This window comes from Channa argus, chromosome 7, assembly GCF_033026475.1.
Source record: "Channa argus isolate prfri chromosome 7, Channa argus male v1.0, whole genome shotgun sequence".
In the NCBI taxonomy this organism is placed as follows: Eukaryota; Metazoa; Chordata; class Actinopteri; order Anabantiformes; family Channidae; genus Channa; species Channa argus.
In genome coordinates, this window is record NC_090203.1 from 13,735,737 (window position 1) to 13,752,468 (window position 16,732).

Genomic DNA, 16,732 nt, shown 5'->3' on the forward strand with positions numbered 1-16,732 from the left:
CAGTACAATTTGTTATATACATTAAAAAAGGATGTACATCTAAATATGGCAAGTAGGTAACTGTAAAATGTTTAGTTAGTTACATCGCTGTTTATCCACTTTTACATTAGGCCTACTTAGAAAATGGAATAAGAATTTTATTTTTTTCATGTAATAGTTGATTGCATGAGACATTTAGTCTAATAATAATAACAGAATGGGAATCCCAAGTAGGTCCCGTTTCCGGAAATGACGCAGTGTTATTATTATTCCAGGAAGTGGGCATGGGAAAGCACTGAACTGCGTCAACAATTGTTTTTATGATACGTTTAAGTTTCAGCGACTGTTCAACATGGCAGCTGGGTATGTTTAAGATTTATTGTATAAATATAACTGATAGTATTGTGATTGTCGATATTTTCTCTCATTGGCATGCTATTTTAGAGGCTGCTTCGAGAAACGGAATAGCTACACTGTTTATGTTAGCTAGCTAACCTTGTCCTCCAGTTGATAGCATTGCTCTGTAGTTAGCTGCTGTTTTTGGTTAAAGGAATATAACGTTATCTTACGAACTATACTTTGTCCTACCTTATTTGTAACGTTATTTGGTTTGGTAGTTTATACACTTTATTTGGTCAAGTGTGTCTTCGTTTTTACGTGTGCTGATATCGACAGTTATTGTTGTTAACGTTAGCTGGCTAGTTAGCTGCATAGCTAACCAAGTCAGATATGATCTCTTTTTCGTGTTAGGCCTTCCTTCGAGGTTCGTAGCTAAGATTCATTCGTCATTTGATAATTTTCTTCATCACTGTCGACCGTTGTCGAAATATACAACAGGTTTCAAAACTTTCCGTAGACGACAATGTTGTTAAGACTTACGAATCGTCATCCGAGGAAATGGTTTTTAAAGTCACGGGCGTAATTTGAGTGCATCGGTCAATATTGTATCAGCTGAGGCCCAAAACACTCTGAAGGCGAACTAACGTTAATCCCCCATACATAGATCATGGTGTAGTGTTAAGTTAAACTAAAGATAACTTGTTTCGAATCTTATTCTGCTGTCCTCTAATTTAAAGAGATTGCGGTGGTATTGTGATACATTTTCCAGAATACACAGTGTCCCAAAAGAAAATCATTAAGCGGTTAATATTTCTTATGTTAGTAAAAGGAAATTCCAAATAGTGACTCAATTAAAAAGTCATTATAAATTTTGAGGCGTGAATGTGCCAAGTATCAAAAATAAAGGTTGTCTGATTATTGTTTACAGATAAATGGATTTAATACTTTGAAATATATAGATTTAAAAAGTCTGCTCCGAAGGCAAAACTAAATAAATGAATTTAAAAATGCAACGTTTATTTTTATAAAATAAAAAAAAAATTGCCTTTTTCTGAATGAATTGTAAATGTAATTTGAGATATTTTAGGTGTCTACATTTTAAATATACTTTTAAAACAAAGTAAAGGGAAAGTAATCCGAAACATAAATGCTTGGATCCAGTACAGAAACAAGATATTTCTACAATATCATAAAAAATTAGTAGCAATTGTCATAATCTTTTGCATATCAATGCATTAGTGGTGTCAGTGTAACTGTGTTTTAGCAGTCAACGTTTACACTTAAACTCAAGAAATTTGAATCTCCCTGTTGTATTAACCCAGATTTATTCCTCAGGCTGCTGAAAGATATAAATGCCTTAAACATATACAAATACTAATAAGGGTGTTTAAGATAAATTAATGGTATATGCATACAGCTACTATGCCCTTAACTCCTGATGTTTTTGTCCTACATGTGTTGGAAGTAAAAAGTCATGATTTGTACTGTAAACTTTGGTGCCATGGATTTTGCTGGGGTTTTCCAGTGACAAATAATAATTTTTCTGATCATGTGAAAGCTACTTCCTGCCGATAAACTTTGAAATTTGTTTTTCTTTTCACCTTGTTTTCACCTAGTCAAGGTAGTCTGTCAGGGTGCTCTCTCATTCCAAAATGATAAATTTGAATGAAAACTATAACTTTTTTACAGTCAAACATTCTTTAAATTGCAGCAATGATTAGACCCACTTTTCATTTTATCTGTGTCGATAAGGAAAGTAACCTTTACCCAAACAAACTGCTGATACAAAACTTTGAAATTATTCTAAGCACATTTAACAACAAATCAAAAAATCTGATTAAAGCTAAAATTATATATATATATATATGGCTTCATTCTTTACCTGTTCTCAGTCACTGTAAGCTTATTACATGGGTATTGTTAATCAAAGATTTTGTTGCTCGTCTCTTTCTATGCAGCCACTGCTGAGTGATTCATGGCACTGTTCCTAGACAGGACTTTTTTAAGCAACAATATGGACACATCAAACTTTGCCCACGTCATTTTCCAGAATGTTGGGAAGAGTTACCTTCCACATGCAGCACTGGAGTGTCACTACACCCTGACACAGTTCATCAAACCAAATCCAAAGGACTGGGTTGGCATATTCAAGGTAAATAAACTAATTCAGTGTATTACAGTGTATTATTAAACTTTTTGAAAAACACACGAGATAACATATAACGACATGCTATGTACAGTTCGCTCTACTCTGGAGTGAGGACCTTTTGATTTAAATGCATGAATTCAGTGGACATTTAGAAGCCATTTATTTGGATTGTAATTTAGCTGCAATTTAATGCCATCCAATACTGTCTTAATACTTGACTGTCAGAAAGGTGATAATAGTACTGCTTCTGTTATTGAGGTCAAAGTGGCTAGTGGAGGCGTACTGGAGTTTATTATAGGAAGAGGTGGTTCTAATGTTTTGGCTGATTCATTTTAAATAGGGTGGCCACAACATTAGAACATTTTGCATCCTGCCCGATGGTGTTTCTCACCTTTAAGTCCCAGTGTGCAGGAATTGGTAGTGTTTTTGTCTCCTACTGTTGCTGAGTTTGAGTCCTTTTACACAGCTCTCATAAATACCAGTCACGGTTTGAGTCCTCTTCATGGACTGCAGTACATGTGTTTACTAGGGGAAGCTGTTTCTGAACCGGCAAAGAACACTAACAGGTTGTGCATGCTAACCACAAACAAAGCTCGGTGTTGTACATTCGAGTAAATATACATACTTCTTTCAGCGCAGTCAGAATTTACACAAACATAGCAGCTAGCCAATTAAAATAATTATAATAAGAAAACATCCTTGACAAAAAGTATAATTTGGGTATTACCATTTCAGCTATCAAGTTAGTGTGTTAATTAGGAAGTTTGCATTGGCTAAATTTCTGATGGCATGCTTGGATGATTAACCGCACATTAAGCAACACAACAACGCAAAAGGTAACAAGCCAGCTGATAAGTTATTACTTAATAATCACAAAGTAAGAATGGCAGCTGCACATCTGTCTTGTATAGTTTTATTTTTTTAGCACTCTCCAACAAGTGAAAGACTGTCCAGTCTCCCTGTTTCTCATCCTCACTTCCTTAGATGACCTAGATTAATTTGCGATTAGTCATGCTAAGCATACACATGAACGTATTGCATGAATGCATGTTTTCTGAGAATACCATGCTATTTGGTGCCATAAACTGTTATGCCCCTTCTGCAACAGCTCAAAAGTCCACTAAAAGACACCACTCAAAAGTTAATATCCTGTATATGAGGGTTTGGGGCTGGTATTGCAATGACAAAGAAGCTATTCACTTTAATACAAGTTAAGTTACAACAGTTACAATTTTGAAGTGTTTATATTAGTGTAAAAATGTTACAGATTGAGACTTTTAGTGTTTGTTAATGCCATCGCAGGGTGTAGCTGCAAGTTAAACAGATGAGATATCTGTTGCCTTGAAAGGGTGTATATAGTACTATATATATCTTGAATATCTGAGCTGGAAAATGCAGTATTGCGAATAGTGTAAATGTTCTTGGCTGTGCTGACAAAAGAGTCGTTTGATGTCACCACTAGCTCCCAGTCAAGCAGAAGAGATTCTGGGATCACTTGTATTGATACTTCTTTTCAAAAGTTTTTATATGTGGGTATGAATACATGAATATCTTGCAAATGTCCAAATTTGTCTACTGAAGTGATTTAGGTTATACAAAAAAGTTTTATGGTTTAGTTCCAATTGAACATGAATTACTTTCACATTTTGCTATCCATTCAGGTCAGCCTAAAATAAATAAGACACAGGTTCCTTTTTGTACCTGGACAAAGGCAGCACTTTTATGCTCCCACATTTCCTATACTGCTTGATATGGGCTGCTGTAGGCTTCGTACAGGAATGGTTTTGAGACATGTTGTCAAATGTGGATGAGGAGAAAGCAGAAACAGCATTAAAATTAACCTGTCTTTGAACAAAACCTCTCTGTGGTTGATGAACAACTTACTCCTGAATTTATACAGTCTGATTGGCACAAAAACAATATATTACCTGCTGTAATGCTAATTTATTATTATATTTAAAATAAAAATACATGTTGCTTTGTTGGGTTTTATGATCATATGTTGTATTTTTTGAACATTTTAGTCTCACAGTGCAGCCATTTGAGTCATTCCAGTTTTTATGTTGGTTCTACACCATATCGATCTCCTCTCCTGCTATTTATACACATTGCAGACCAGTCTGTTGTAAGTAAAAGAGTTACTCTCAGAATTTTCACCCACCACCATCTCTGCAGCTCTAATGAGTGGGCTGGTGAAGGCTAGCCTTCAGTAATGACACTCACTAACTAGGTGCATGTTTTAATTGCTTCCTGTTCTTTACTGCTGGTGGCTGGAACTGCACTGGTAACAATTGGGGGTTGTAGAGCACCAGGGCCTTCTATCTCTGGCTCTGATGAACACTCATAGTATTGTAGCTGTAGGCTGTTTGTACATAGTTGAGAAAATAACCTTCCAAGATAGTGGAAAAAGCCTGCCTTCACAACAAGAAACATCTGTTGCAGCTGTCCAAAAGAGCTTATATTATAAAGTGACCTGGTTGCTTTAATATTTTAAAAACTGTTTTAAGAACTAAATCAACGACTAAAACTAAGTTTTATTTCTCAGCTGGTGTAATAGGCCAGTTCAACTTGCCTTATTGTTGGTGAATATGTGTGCCTGAGTGTGCACACACTCAAAAGCCAGCCAGCTCAATGTGACTCTGATATGGTGTGACAGTTTTATGGCACCAGGCTGCAGTTATGGATGTATTTTTTGTATTCCTCCCCCATCAGCCATCAGTTAACAACACATAAAAAACTTATAATTACATTTTGGTTTTCATTTTCAAGTTGCCCTTGTATAAAATTTTCACCTATTTTCCTCTTCCTGTTAGAAGTGAGTTGTAGCTGTATTTCCACAGTTGGGCTTGTTCATGAAAAGTGCTGGGGCACTTGCACATGTTGACCAGGAGTTGGAGTTGTTTGCAAAAACTGCTTTTTTTCATAGGAAAGAAAGTCAAACTCAGCACGGGACATTAAGACGATCTTCCCAACATAGGCTGAAAATACTATGATTACTGTAGTAAACCTGTTAGAGATATTTTGGTAGTGCCACTTTGTGGATTCCAAAAAGTATCCCTGTTAATCCTTCGTTATTATTATTATCTTGCACTGATGTGGTGTGAGGGCCTGGTTGAAATGTTTCCCCGCAATGTCTCACAGGTTGGTTGGAGCACAGCGAGGGACTATTACACATTCTTGTGGTCGCCTCTTCCTGAGAACTATGTGGAAGGCACCGCAGTCAACAGAACAGTGGTCTTTCAGGGTATGGTCATACCATAGTTTTAATATAATTTTGACACCTTTTTAAAAACCACATATCAGCAGGCTTTTCAGAAAATTGTTAAAATCAAATACCAAATAACTGAATAGAGTTAAATAGGATATTTTCCACTTAAAGCCATGTGCTGATGTTAAAGACATTTTGGTTTAGGAGAATTTTTTAAACTACTATACTTATTTTTATAAAGTAATGGAAACTACCACAAAGGGAATAAACATGTCTGATGTTCTTAGATTCTGATGATAAGGTCACAGCTTCAGTGTTTCTGCACTTTCACGCAGATATATCACGTTTGTCTTAAAGATTTGCAGTTTTTTTTTATAACTTTTGGATAAGTGTGCAATTAAGCTAAGTACTAATGTGAATATCAGGGTGGGAAGCAATATCTTGTGCTGCATTAATTGCATGTCCTCCTTTTTATAGGATATTATGTGCCCAATGATGATGGTGAGTTCTACCAGTTCTGTTATGTGACCCACAAAGGGGAGATCCGGGGAGCCAGTACACCATTTCAGTTTCGTGCCAACAGCCCCTCAGAGGACGAACTGCTGACTGTTGAGGATGAATGTAACTCTGATATCCTGGTGGTCACCACAAAGGCTGGCTTCCTTGAGGTACCGTGTTCCTACTCCTTAGTACATCATTGTTCACCCCTCTTTTTTGGCTGTCACATCAAGGGACACTGTGTCTAATTGTTTTTTGCAGTATTCTTCGTTATTAACGTTTAAGAAGTTAGGAGATCCTAGGTACATTTTGTGCCATTCAGTTTTTTATTTTCAAGCCATTTTTGCTATGTTGAATAAATATAGCTCAAATTTGCCAGAGGGTAGTCATTTAAAAAAAGTCAATTTTGCCAATCGTTGACGAATCTCCAGGCCTAATACTAATAATAATGAAATACTCCTTCAAATGTATTTTATAGGGGAAAAAAGTAAGAAGTTATGTAAACACAATATAAATATTAATATATGACATTTGTTGTCATTAGGATCAAATGTGAGTTTTTTAAAGGACCTCTATAAGTGATGACTTAACTTTTGGGGGTTTTGTTTGTTTTTTATGTTCTCTATAGCAAAAGGTGGAAGAAGCGCAGAGAGAGAAAGATGAGCTCGTTAAAAACATGGCCCTTCTGCAGCAAGAGAAAGAGCAGCTAGAAGCTGTGAAAGAGAGCCTGCAGAAGGAGTGTGAGCAGCTGAAAGAAGCCTGTTCCCAACTGAAAAAAGAGAACCAGGTAAGCCAGTAAGTCAACTTGGAGTGAGAGCAGTGAGGAGGGGAAGAAAGATGTAAAACTTTTGTCAATGAGACTAAGTTTCTTGTTTGTCTTTAATGATACAGCATATTTGAGCTTGATTGATGCAGCACATATTGAGATAATCTATATGATGGATGGTGAGGTGAAATTGTTGTTATTGGAGTTATTGTATAATTTTACATTTGGCCAAACAGTCTCTTAGCACCCCCTAGTGGAAAAGTGCAATTATGGCAAGCTATCTAAACTCATGGTCCACTAACATTATACTGTAAATCAAAATCTGACAGATATGAATGTCTGTATTATCAAAGTTGTAGTTCAGCTTTTTATAGCATAACATTAAGTCTTAAAAGCGGGTGTTAGTAATAATTCATATTGCTGTCCTTTGCCATAAATCTGCAGGTTTTAAAACAGCTTTCAGATGAAAACATGATTACAATTTTGTGGCTGTTAATTTTATGACTATACTTTTTATATGATTTTTTTTATGTGGTGTGAATATAAAGATTCCGAAATTCTGCCTATAAACAAACTATAAAAATATATTTCCTTTTGCTTTTTGATTTCACCTTTTAAGTTTGAAATGCTAGACAAGTCAAAGACAATAAACTTTTTATGTTATACATATACTTTCCACAAGCTAAGAGTCAAAGATGTAAAGTGATATAACAGCAAGCTAGCATTACTTTGCCATGTTAACACAGTTTTATTTAAGTTTGGCAGTAATTAAGTTATTTAATTTAATTTATAAAAGATCATGCATTAGCACATGCACGTTACCAAACATTCCTCCATATTTTGTTTGGTGTTTGCTTTTTTTCATACTTCCATCTGTTTCCAACAATATATCTTTTGTCTCCTAGGAAGTACAGAATTCTTCCCAGGCCCTGCAAGAAGAGAAAGAGGAAGTAAAGAGAAGACTGGAGGAGGCTACAGCCCGGGTTATACAGTTGGAGGAGGACCTGATTGGAGTCACCCAGAAAGGCCTGCAAAAGGAAACTGAGCTGGACAGGTGAGTTCAGGATGGAGGGGTTGTCAAAGATTCACCAGTTTGCCTGTTTATATAACATGGACAGAGAGTTGGGTTTTTTACGTGATAACTTATTTAGATGATCAGAATAACCTAGGTAAGGTCACACTAAGAATAGATTTTTGTTATTGGAGTACACAGAATTGTGAGATTTGTGTCTAAATTTATGCATTTATTTGTCAATTTAAAAATATGTCCGCTGTAATATCGACTCGAGAGGAAGGCCGATGTGGTGTCAAGAAGGGGGTCAGAGGCTCAGTTGGTGGCCACCCACCATCTATAGGGTTGGAGATTTGTAACCCGCTCTCCCCAACCACATGTCAGAAGTGTCTCTGGGTAAAACACTAATTCCCAAATTGCCCATCCCCATCACCAGTGGGGAGGGTTATTTCAGGGAGGGTTATATCAGGAAGGGCATCCGGTGTAAAAATAAATTGCCAAATCAGCATGAGACCAGTGATCCACTGTAGCATCCCTGAAAAAAAGCCCAAAGGTGAAAAAAATGTAGGGGGTTGAGAAGGCAGTAGTTGGTAACTTTTAAAGATTAGGATTCACTAATTGTGGTCCCAGCACCGCACAGAAGACAACAAGCAAAACTGTTTAGCGCAATGATCCCACGATGGTGGAACGAGCTACCGAACTCTGCACGCTCAGCTGACTCTCCCAATATTCAAAAAACTGCTGAAAACAAAACTCTTCCGCATCTTCCTATGCACTTAAATCTCTTTAAAAACAAAAAAAACAAACCAAAAAAATTCTTTCTGCTCTTTCTTGCACTTGCATCTCGTGAACTGTGAACACTTTTCTGATAGGACTTTGCTTTGATGTTTTCACCTTGACTTAGATTTTTGCTTGCCTTGTACCTCACTTGTAAGTCGCTTTGGATAAAAATGTAAATGTAAATGTAATTGGTTATTTTAAACACTATAGACATAATGATTCTGATTATACATTGTGACTAATCTTTTATATTACATTTTCTTTAGTCTCAGGGATAGACTAAAGAAACTGACTTCAGAGAAGGAGGCACTTGAATCTCATCTCAAAAATGAGAAGGATGAGAAGGAACTCTACAAGGTAATGTACTGATAACAATGCATTTCTTGTTTTATTGTGATAATGCTTCTCCTGTGGTAATCTTAAATCATCTGTTACTACATTAAGCCCAAGAATAAAAAAGATACGAAGGTTTAGGCTACTATTGGTACAATTTACAATATTTTTTTATTATCTTAGAGTTCTAAAAGTCAAAAGTCAACTTCATTGACTTTTGTGTTTTTTTTCCTTATTTTTTACCTTTTATAACTGAGTGTATTTTGTATATTCATGCCCAAACGTTTAGTCTAAATAGGGCATGCCTCTTTTTGGTCCTTCGGATGTTGCTGTCTTTCTTGTGGTGAGCACTGCACAGGAACTGGGAGGGCCACATACTGTACTATCGCCACGTAAATGGAGCCAAAAACCATACCTAATTTAACTTGCACCCTCACACTGGGGCTGTTGCAAAAGGAAAACTTTATGGGCCTATCTCAATCTCTGTTTTGTAATTGAGGTCATGCAACATTTATTTTAATAGGGGTATGCTCTTTGGTACATGATCGGGTTGTATAAATGAGCCAACAACTTCATGTTTTATAACTTATTTTCTTTAATAACGTTGTCACTGTGTGTGTATGTGCGTGTCTGTGTGTGTACTAGATTCACCTGAAAAACCGGGAGCTTGAGAACACTAAGCTGAGTGCAGAGCTACAGATGCTGAAGTCTGTGGATGTAAACAAGGAAAACACCATTGCCCAATTTAAAGAAGAGGTGGCACGTCTGCAGGCATGCCTCACTGAGAAGGAGAAGCAGTACAGAGAGATCATGGCCAAAGTTCCCCCCCTGGTACAAAGAATATTGTTTTGTAATTAATAAAAGACAACAACATCTAGGTAGATTTGTCCAATAGAGTATTAAGTGTGATTTATTCTCATATCATGATTATTTAGAGATTAATAACAAGAATATTCACACATTATTAGTGACATTGTCAAAACCATCTTGTTAATGTTGTGATGGACAGGGATGAACTTGGGAAAATGTAGTGCTTGCCATGACCAACTGGTTTTAGAGCACGCTGTGCATTACAGCTTGTTGAGTATGGAGCTGTGTAGCTGGAGACTGGTCAGAATACCCATGGTGACTCTTATCCACCTAAAAAATAAAACCTCTAGTTGGCTGATCAGTGTATTGACCTTACAGAAAAAAGAAACAGAAAAAAAACCCTTCACCCAAGATGTTTCTGTTCTGGCAGGGAGAAATGAAGGCCTTGAAGGAGCAGCTGAGGCAGAAGGAAGAGCAGCTCCAAGCCAACCAGCAGCAGACTTCCCTCTTAGCTGCCGAGTTGAGGGACGCGTCTAGTGCCCGAGACCGTACCATGTCTGAGCTCTATCGCATGAAGGTGGAGGTTGATGCCCTTAGCCAGGCCAAGACCGAAGCTCAGGCCCAGTGTGTCCGCCTGGAGTTCGTGATAGAGCATCTGAAGACAGAGGCCAAGCAGGAAGCAGTAAGGATGATAAATAATCTACATGACAGGATTCATTGCTTAAATTTGATTTGTATGAACATAACATTATTACACGTGTTTGTTATAATGGGGGTCAGGAGTAGGTGTTGTGCTTGATTCTTTGTAAAAGAGTAGTAATATTCAAAAAAGAAGATCATAAAAATAAGAAAATTTGTATGTTTTTTGTTTTTTTCTTTATTTATTTGAATTCAAAACATATGAAATTTTTTAAGCTAAACATCAAAAGCATTACAAAAATAAATCTCATATCGTACAGCTTTGCCTTGAGTGTTTAAGGCAATGCTGCAATGCCTTTGTTGAACTGGCTTAAGGTTAAGGGACAAAGAAGGATGAAGCACATCATAGGGTTTGAGTCAAAAGTAAAAATGATGAAATTTAGCAAATGTTTAAATAAGTAAATCAAAGCATTTTAAAAGTCTGAAATCAGTGATGCAGGTGGCCTGCTCTGTTAAAGCTTTTCACACTAACAACCACTCACACTTACCAAGACAACCAGCAAAGCATGGCAGGGAAACAGGGAGGGGTTGTCATAGTATAAAGAGCAAAATAATGGAAACATAAAGCCTGTACAACAAGGGATCTAACTGCTTCTGCCAGGGAAGCACCAATACCACTTTTTCCCAGAGGGAGTATGAGAACTTACATCTTGCTAATACTACTTATCGTTACATATACTTAAAAATCATGCAGACTTTCTATCATAAAAGTGTAATGACTTCATTTTCTGAATGTGATTAAATATGCGCCAAAGGATAACATTCAAAAGTTAACATAGGTTAATACTTCATCCATCATTTCAAATAAATGAAATGTGTAATTGATGGAGTTTTTAGTACTTCGCAGCAAACTTTAACACACTGATACTTAACCATTTTCAAGAGTGTGATCCCCAGCAATTGAAGTTTCTGTGGCATTATCCTCGCCTGAGAACAGACTCTGTGCTGGACAACCTTGGTTGGTCTTAGCCTGAACTACTAAAATAATTCAACCATTTTTCATATAATTAGCTCTATAAACTCAGTGACAAAAATTAGCATTTGATTTTATTTTTTCTCAAAACAAACCACTAGAATCATTGTAATGATTGCCGTATGGTTAGAGTGGGCACAGAGGTGAAGTTTTTGTTCTGCCTGTTCACCACCTGTTTGATAAACTACTTGTACTTGGTGGACTTGGTTGTGTGTATATTGATTTATTGTTTTTTTGAGGAAAATACGCAACTTTGTCTTTGCTTGGCAACATGTGTCAGTGAGCAAACCTCCCTCCCCTGCACGGACACAGAGAGCAGAGAAGCAAAGCTTGCAGTTGATTTTACCTTGAGGTCCATATTTATCTTAAAATATTTCCAAACAGCTGAAATTTCTCCTTATGTTCAACACAGGTAGATAGAGATAACCCTCGGTTTTGTTCTAATACAGTATCTATGCATTGTATTGGGACATTCTGTCGTATGGGGCCCATTACCCAATACTGGTATGCAAATTGAGCAATCCATGTGTTTTGCCTTTTTAAGCTGGGGCTGTGAGTCTTTACCTATATTCTCTGTGGGGAAACTAAATATAGAAAAAAACATGACAGTATTTTTGATTAACACAATTTCCTTAGGTACATAACTGAGTATTTATTTTTGTTTTTATTGGCATTAATTAATTGAATCACTGACAGCACAAAATTATCATTACAAGTATTTTAGATATTGTAGATGATTACTCACACTGATGAATAAGACTTCCTTTGTACCCATTTATGCGTTTAATATGTTTGTTCTGTTGTATTGTAATGTTTTTCATCAACAGGCCAAAGTAGAGGAAGAAGCTGCTGCTGACCCAGCTGTTGTAGCAGAGCTGCAGAGGGAGGTGGAAGACCTGAAACTCCGGCTTCATATGGCTGCAGAACACTACAAGGAGAAATACAAGGAGTGCCAGCGACTGCAGAAACAAGTGCTTAAACTCTCTGAGCATCAAGGGGTCAGTCCCATCAGATATCTGCTAACATAATGAATACATGTGACAGATACTACTATTATGCCTGTCTGTCACAGTTGCGCTCTTTTACCTTTGCTGTGTACTGATTATTTTATGTGTAACCAGCTCACATCTACAATTTCCATAATCTATTAATGTCAATCTTTGTTACGTTATCAGTAGTAATGCTTACGGCAAAATTTCATCACTTTGTTTTCTGTCTAGGAGCTAAAGAAAAGCTCAGCACAAGAGGTGACAATTGTCCCTGCCTCAGCAAGTCCAGACACGTCCGTGCCAGGTACATTATGTGTAACCGACAAAATGTAACTTGCAGTATAAACAATTGCACTTAAAACAGCGTACACAATGTTCAAATGTTTTTTAGGGTTCCCAACAGTAGGATTTCTTGCAAGGTGCTTGCCTTGAGTTTTCTGTTTTGCATTAGAAATCAACCAACTAATAAACTTTATTTCTTGGGATACTTTTTAACTATATGTATGAGTTGTAATTCCACATCATGGTAAAGTCTGTGTAAGTAGGTCATTGAAAAGACGTAAAAGAAACTTGACTGGAATGATTTGATTTCTATGTTTTTGTAGGGAGTCCAGGATCTGCTGATCCCATGCTGGAGGCAATCATCCAGGAAAAGCTTAAAGGCATCAGCAGAGAAGCAACTGACCGAAATGACAAATACAGGAAATGCAAGCAGATGCTGGCGGTAAGAGATGCATTTTTTTTACATCATGCTACTGGTCGCATAATGGAATGCTAAAGCCCTGTGGTAAAGGATTTCTGTTGTACAAAGCTGTCATCTGATGAAAAGAGGGTTAGTCAATATTTGACTCACTCCTCTTTAGGAGGAGAAGGAGCGTTGCTGCATGTTTGCTGATGAGCTGGCCAAGATGGAGGTAAAATTTAAGGAGCAACTGAAGACCAATGAGAACCTGAAGCTTCAGCTGGCAGCTGAGGAAGATCGCTACAAGGTTAGTATAGCCAGAGTACAAGCACTTAACACTGCTCAGGCCATCAACTATCAGCAGTGCTCTGCTGCCTTCGAAGTATGTCTGTCTTTGGACTCTCCTGTGCGTTTGCCACTGTATATGGCTGGTATAGCTCAGGAATCAGGCCTTTGATGCTACTTCTCCCCTGGAACATGGCCTCTCTGACAGTGTTGTTTATGAGTGGGCCTATCTGCAACATGACATTTTACTGCTGTTTATGTCAGGCTCTGGAGAAAAGTGAAGCTTGGCTCAGAGGACTCCTCTCCAGTTGCCTGGCTAATGCTGTGCTTGGCTCAGATCAGACGGATATTTGCTTAATGTCTCAGAAGAATTCAAACAGGTTGTTTTGCTTTGAGAAGTATTGTACATAAATCAGTCCTCAGGAAAGGGAAGCCTTTTATGACTGGTCAATTAATGTTACACACATGTTTCTGAAGGTATTTTTTTAATAAGTAGCACATATCAGATGTTTCAGAAAAGTAAGTTACTATTAATTTCTCTGTTTTTGTGTCTCTTTACTTCAGAGCCAAGTAGCAGAGAAGGGACGGGAGCTGAAGGAAGTGAAAGACACACTAGCACTTGTTATAAAGGAGAAGGAAAAACTGGAGGGGGTTAGTGACAGCTTTCATTTTCTGTTTTATAGACCTTTTCCACTCTAAAAATTCCCTGAAAAGTGCCATTCTACTGGCATTTTATCCCTCTCAATCCGGTCTGTGTTTAATATGTCCCTAATTGTAGGAGCAAAGTAAATGAGTTCTTATTTTCCATTCCATTACTTTGGACCACAACGGGGTCCTCAATGAAAAAAATATTGCTTCGAGGTAACGTTGTTACTGCTAAGAGGAGCAGAATAAGCCAATTTGAGGTTTAGACTGTAAATTACATTGGCGTCTGCAACTAACGTCAATAAAACACTGCATCCTATTCCCTTTGCAAATGAGAAGAGTTTCATTTTTTAATGAAGGCACTAATTAAATTGTTTGTAGGCGTGAAAGAAAAGGCAGAAATTCACAGGTCAGGAGCTGCTGTGTGATTGCACCATTGTTGTATTACTTGTCTTGACCAATTGGGAGGCACAGAGGTATGAAACAACATATGAAGCTCTTCACAAAAGATTGTGTCTGTGCTAGTATTTTATTTTACTGCTCTTTGTTGTTATAAAAATTGTAAATTCTGCTTTTGTGTAACTCAGGAGCTTCAGAAGGGCAGCAACAGCAAAAAGGGAGATCAGGGGGCAGGGGAGAAAACCAGTTTGGAGAGTAGCCAATCCAGTGTGCCTTTGTTCCTGCAGTACCCGGTCCCTTACACCCAGGATGCTCCCACCCCCCTGCTTGTGTCCCAGAGCCCCACCAAGCTGCAGTTTGGGAATCCTTACTCCATCTCAGACTCAAAAGGTTGATTTTCTTTTCTGAAAGTAGCATCTGCGTTTCACCACTAATAGAAACGACTATTTACAGTAGCTGTGTCTCTAAATTCTCTTTCTGAAGATGAGGCAGATGAGGAGTTCTTAGATGACCAGCTGCTCAGGCTACCCCCTGTGGGTCTGCCTTCTTGGGACAGTAATGTGGTGTGTATCCAACCCTCCCGCAACCACAGCCGGCCAGAAGGCCATGAGGAGTCAGAGGAAAAGCAAAACAACAACGTAAGAGCCTCTCTCTATGTGCCATATGCACCTAATGCTGTACAAAGGACCAAATTCTCCCCCTCTTGCTAAATGTCTATAACAATGGTATAAGTGCATAGATGTTATAAATTCTGTTTTAAATTTCTTTTTCAGGGTAATACTGAAAGTAATAATGAAAAGCCCACAGCAACTGAAACTCACAGCCCATTTGTGAATGATGGACAAACTGGTTTCTGCTTTGATCCCAGGTAACACATCCTCAGATGCCTTCTTTCACAAATGCCATCCAACATAGCTGCACCCTGCAGTTTCTAAAGCTGTGCATTGTAACATGTGTAAAGTGTTTGTTCTCCTGTATAATCCCCCCCTTTTGTTGGTATTATTTAAGCAATAGGCCACCCACATCGCATCAGACAGATGCTGTTTATTAGCCTGTGCTTCTGGTTTGCTCACATCATCACTTTACTGCTAACATGATCCCTGCCTTTCTGCTATCCTCTTCTCATGTGCAGTATGGACATGAAACGGTGCCCACTGTGTGAGGTCATCTTTCCACCCAACTATGACCAGAGCAAGTTTGAAGAACATGTGGAAAGCCACTGGAAAATCTGCCCCATGTGCAGCGAGCAGTTCCCCCTGGACTGCGACCAGAAGGTGTTTGAGAATCATGTTCTCACTCACTTCGATGGTCACCAGCTCAATTTTGACTAAAGAAACAGAAAATCAGCACATCTGCTCTGCCTACTACCTGTCAACCACTAAAATAAATCACTCTGCACTCTTTTCTGCATGTAATGGTGTGAGGATCCACTATTTAGGACTATACCAACTTTTCATTTGTTACTTTAATGTAGAGAAACACTTTGAAGTGATGTGATATTTCAAAATGACCTTCTAATTCGGTGTATTTTGCAGGGCTACTGAATTTGTTTGCAAAACAATGTTTTTATAGGTAAAAGATTTCACTTCATTTGGATTAGAACAATTTAGGGGGATAAGACTCTTGTACTATGTATAACAACTTTAAATTGACTCAGATATGTTATAATAGAGGAAGTAACTTATCAGGGAAAGAGATAAGTCTTTACTAAGCTTACATTTGGAAACATTGAACCAAGTGCTTTCCCACTTAAACATCATTGTATAAGTCATGTATCTATTATTTTTCGAAAGCAGCCTTGTTGCACTATAAGCAGCCAGGGAGAAACCATCAGTTAATGCATCTAGACATGATTATACAGTATATCACCAGATCATCTATTTTAGAGTAATTAAAGCCAATGATATTGTGAAAGCCTTGATACTTTGTGTATGATATAGGTTTATTTTGTTAAGTTTCCTTTTATTCCAGTTATTAAGTTATGTTTGTGTCTGAATTCTTAAGAAACTTCATACCATCAGCTGATCTGTGCATGCCAGCCTTCTGTTAAACTTCCTTCTTTTGTTCTAATCTTTTACAGTATTAAGTTATTTCACTTATAGAAATGATTAATTTACTAGGTGAGTTTCCTGTATCTAATATGAATCAATAAAGTCTGTTTGAAAATGTTGTTACCAATGCATGTG

At 37.6% G+C, this 16,732-nt stretch overlaps 1 protein-coding gene across 4 annotated transcripts; it reads left to right on the forward strand.

Annotated features, from left to right (window-relative positions):
- The first annotated feature begins 209 nt into the window (after positions 1-209).
- tax1bp1b (Tax1 (human T-cell leukemia virus type I) binding protein 1b) lies at positions 210-16,716 on the forward strand. Of its 4 annotated transcripts, none has more exons than XM_067509940.1 (18): positions 210-342; positions 2,277-2,470; positions 5,609-5,711; positions 6,153-6,343; positions 6,802-6,960; positions 7,845-7,993; positions 8,998-9,088; positions 9,710-9,895; positions 10,305-10,556; positions 12,374-12,544; positions 12,767-12,839; positions 13,141-13,259; positions 13,399-13,524; positions 14,067-14,153; positions 14,735-14,936; positions 15,030-15,184; positions 15,320-15,414; positions 15,679-16,716. In XM_067509940.1, exons 2-18 carry the CDS (start codon positions 2,294-2,296, stop codon positions 15,875-15,877), a joined length of 2,535 nt encoding a protein of 844 aa, XP_067366041.1. In that variant the 5' UTR covers positions 210-342; positions 2,277-2,293; the 3' UTR covers positions 15,878-16,716. The 4 variants fall into 4 exon arrangements, with proteins under 4 accessions (XP_067366041.1, XP_067366042.1, XP_067366043.1 ...); XM_067509941.1 differs by having other exon boundaries at positions 14,834-14,936; XM_067509942.1 differs by lacking the exon at positions 13,399-13,524.
- Positions 16,717-16,732: the final 16 nt, after the last annotated feature.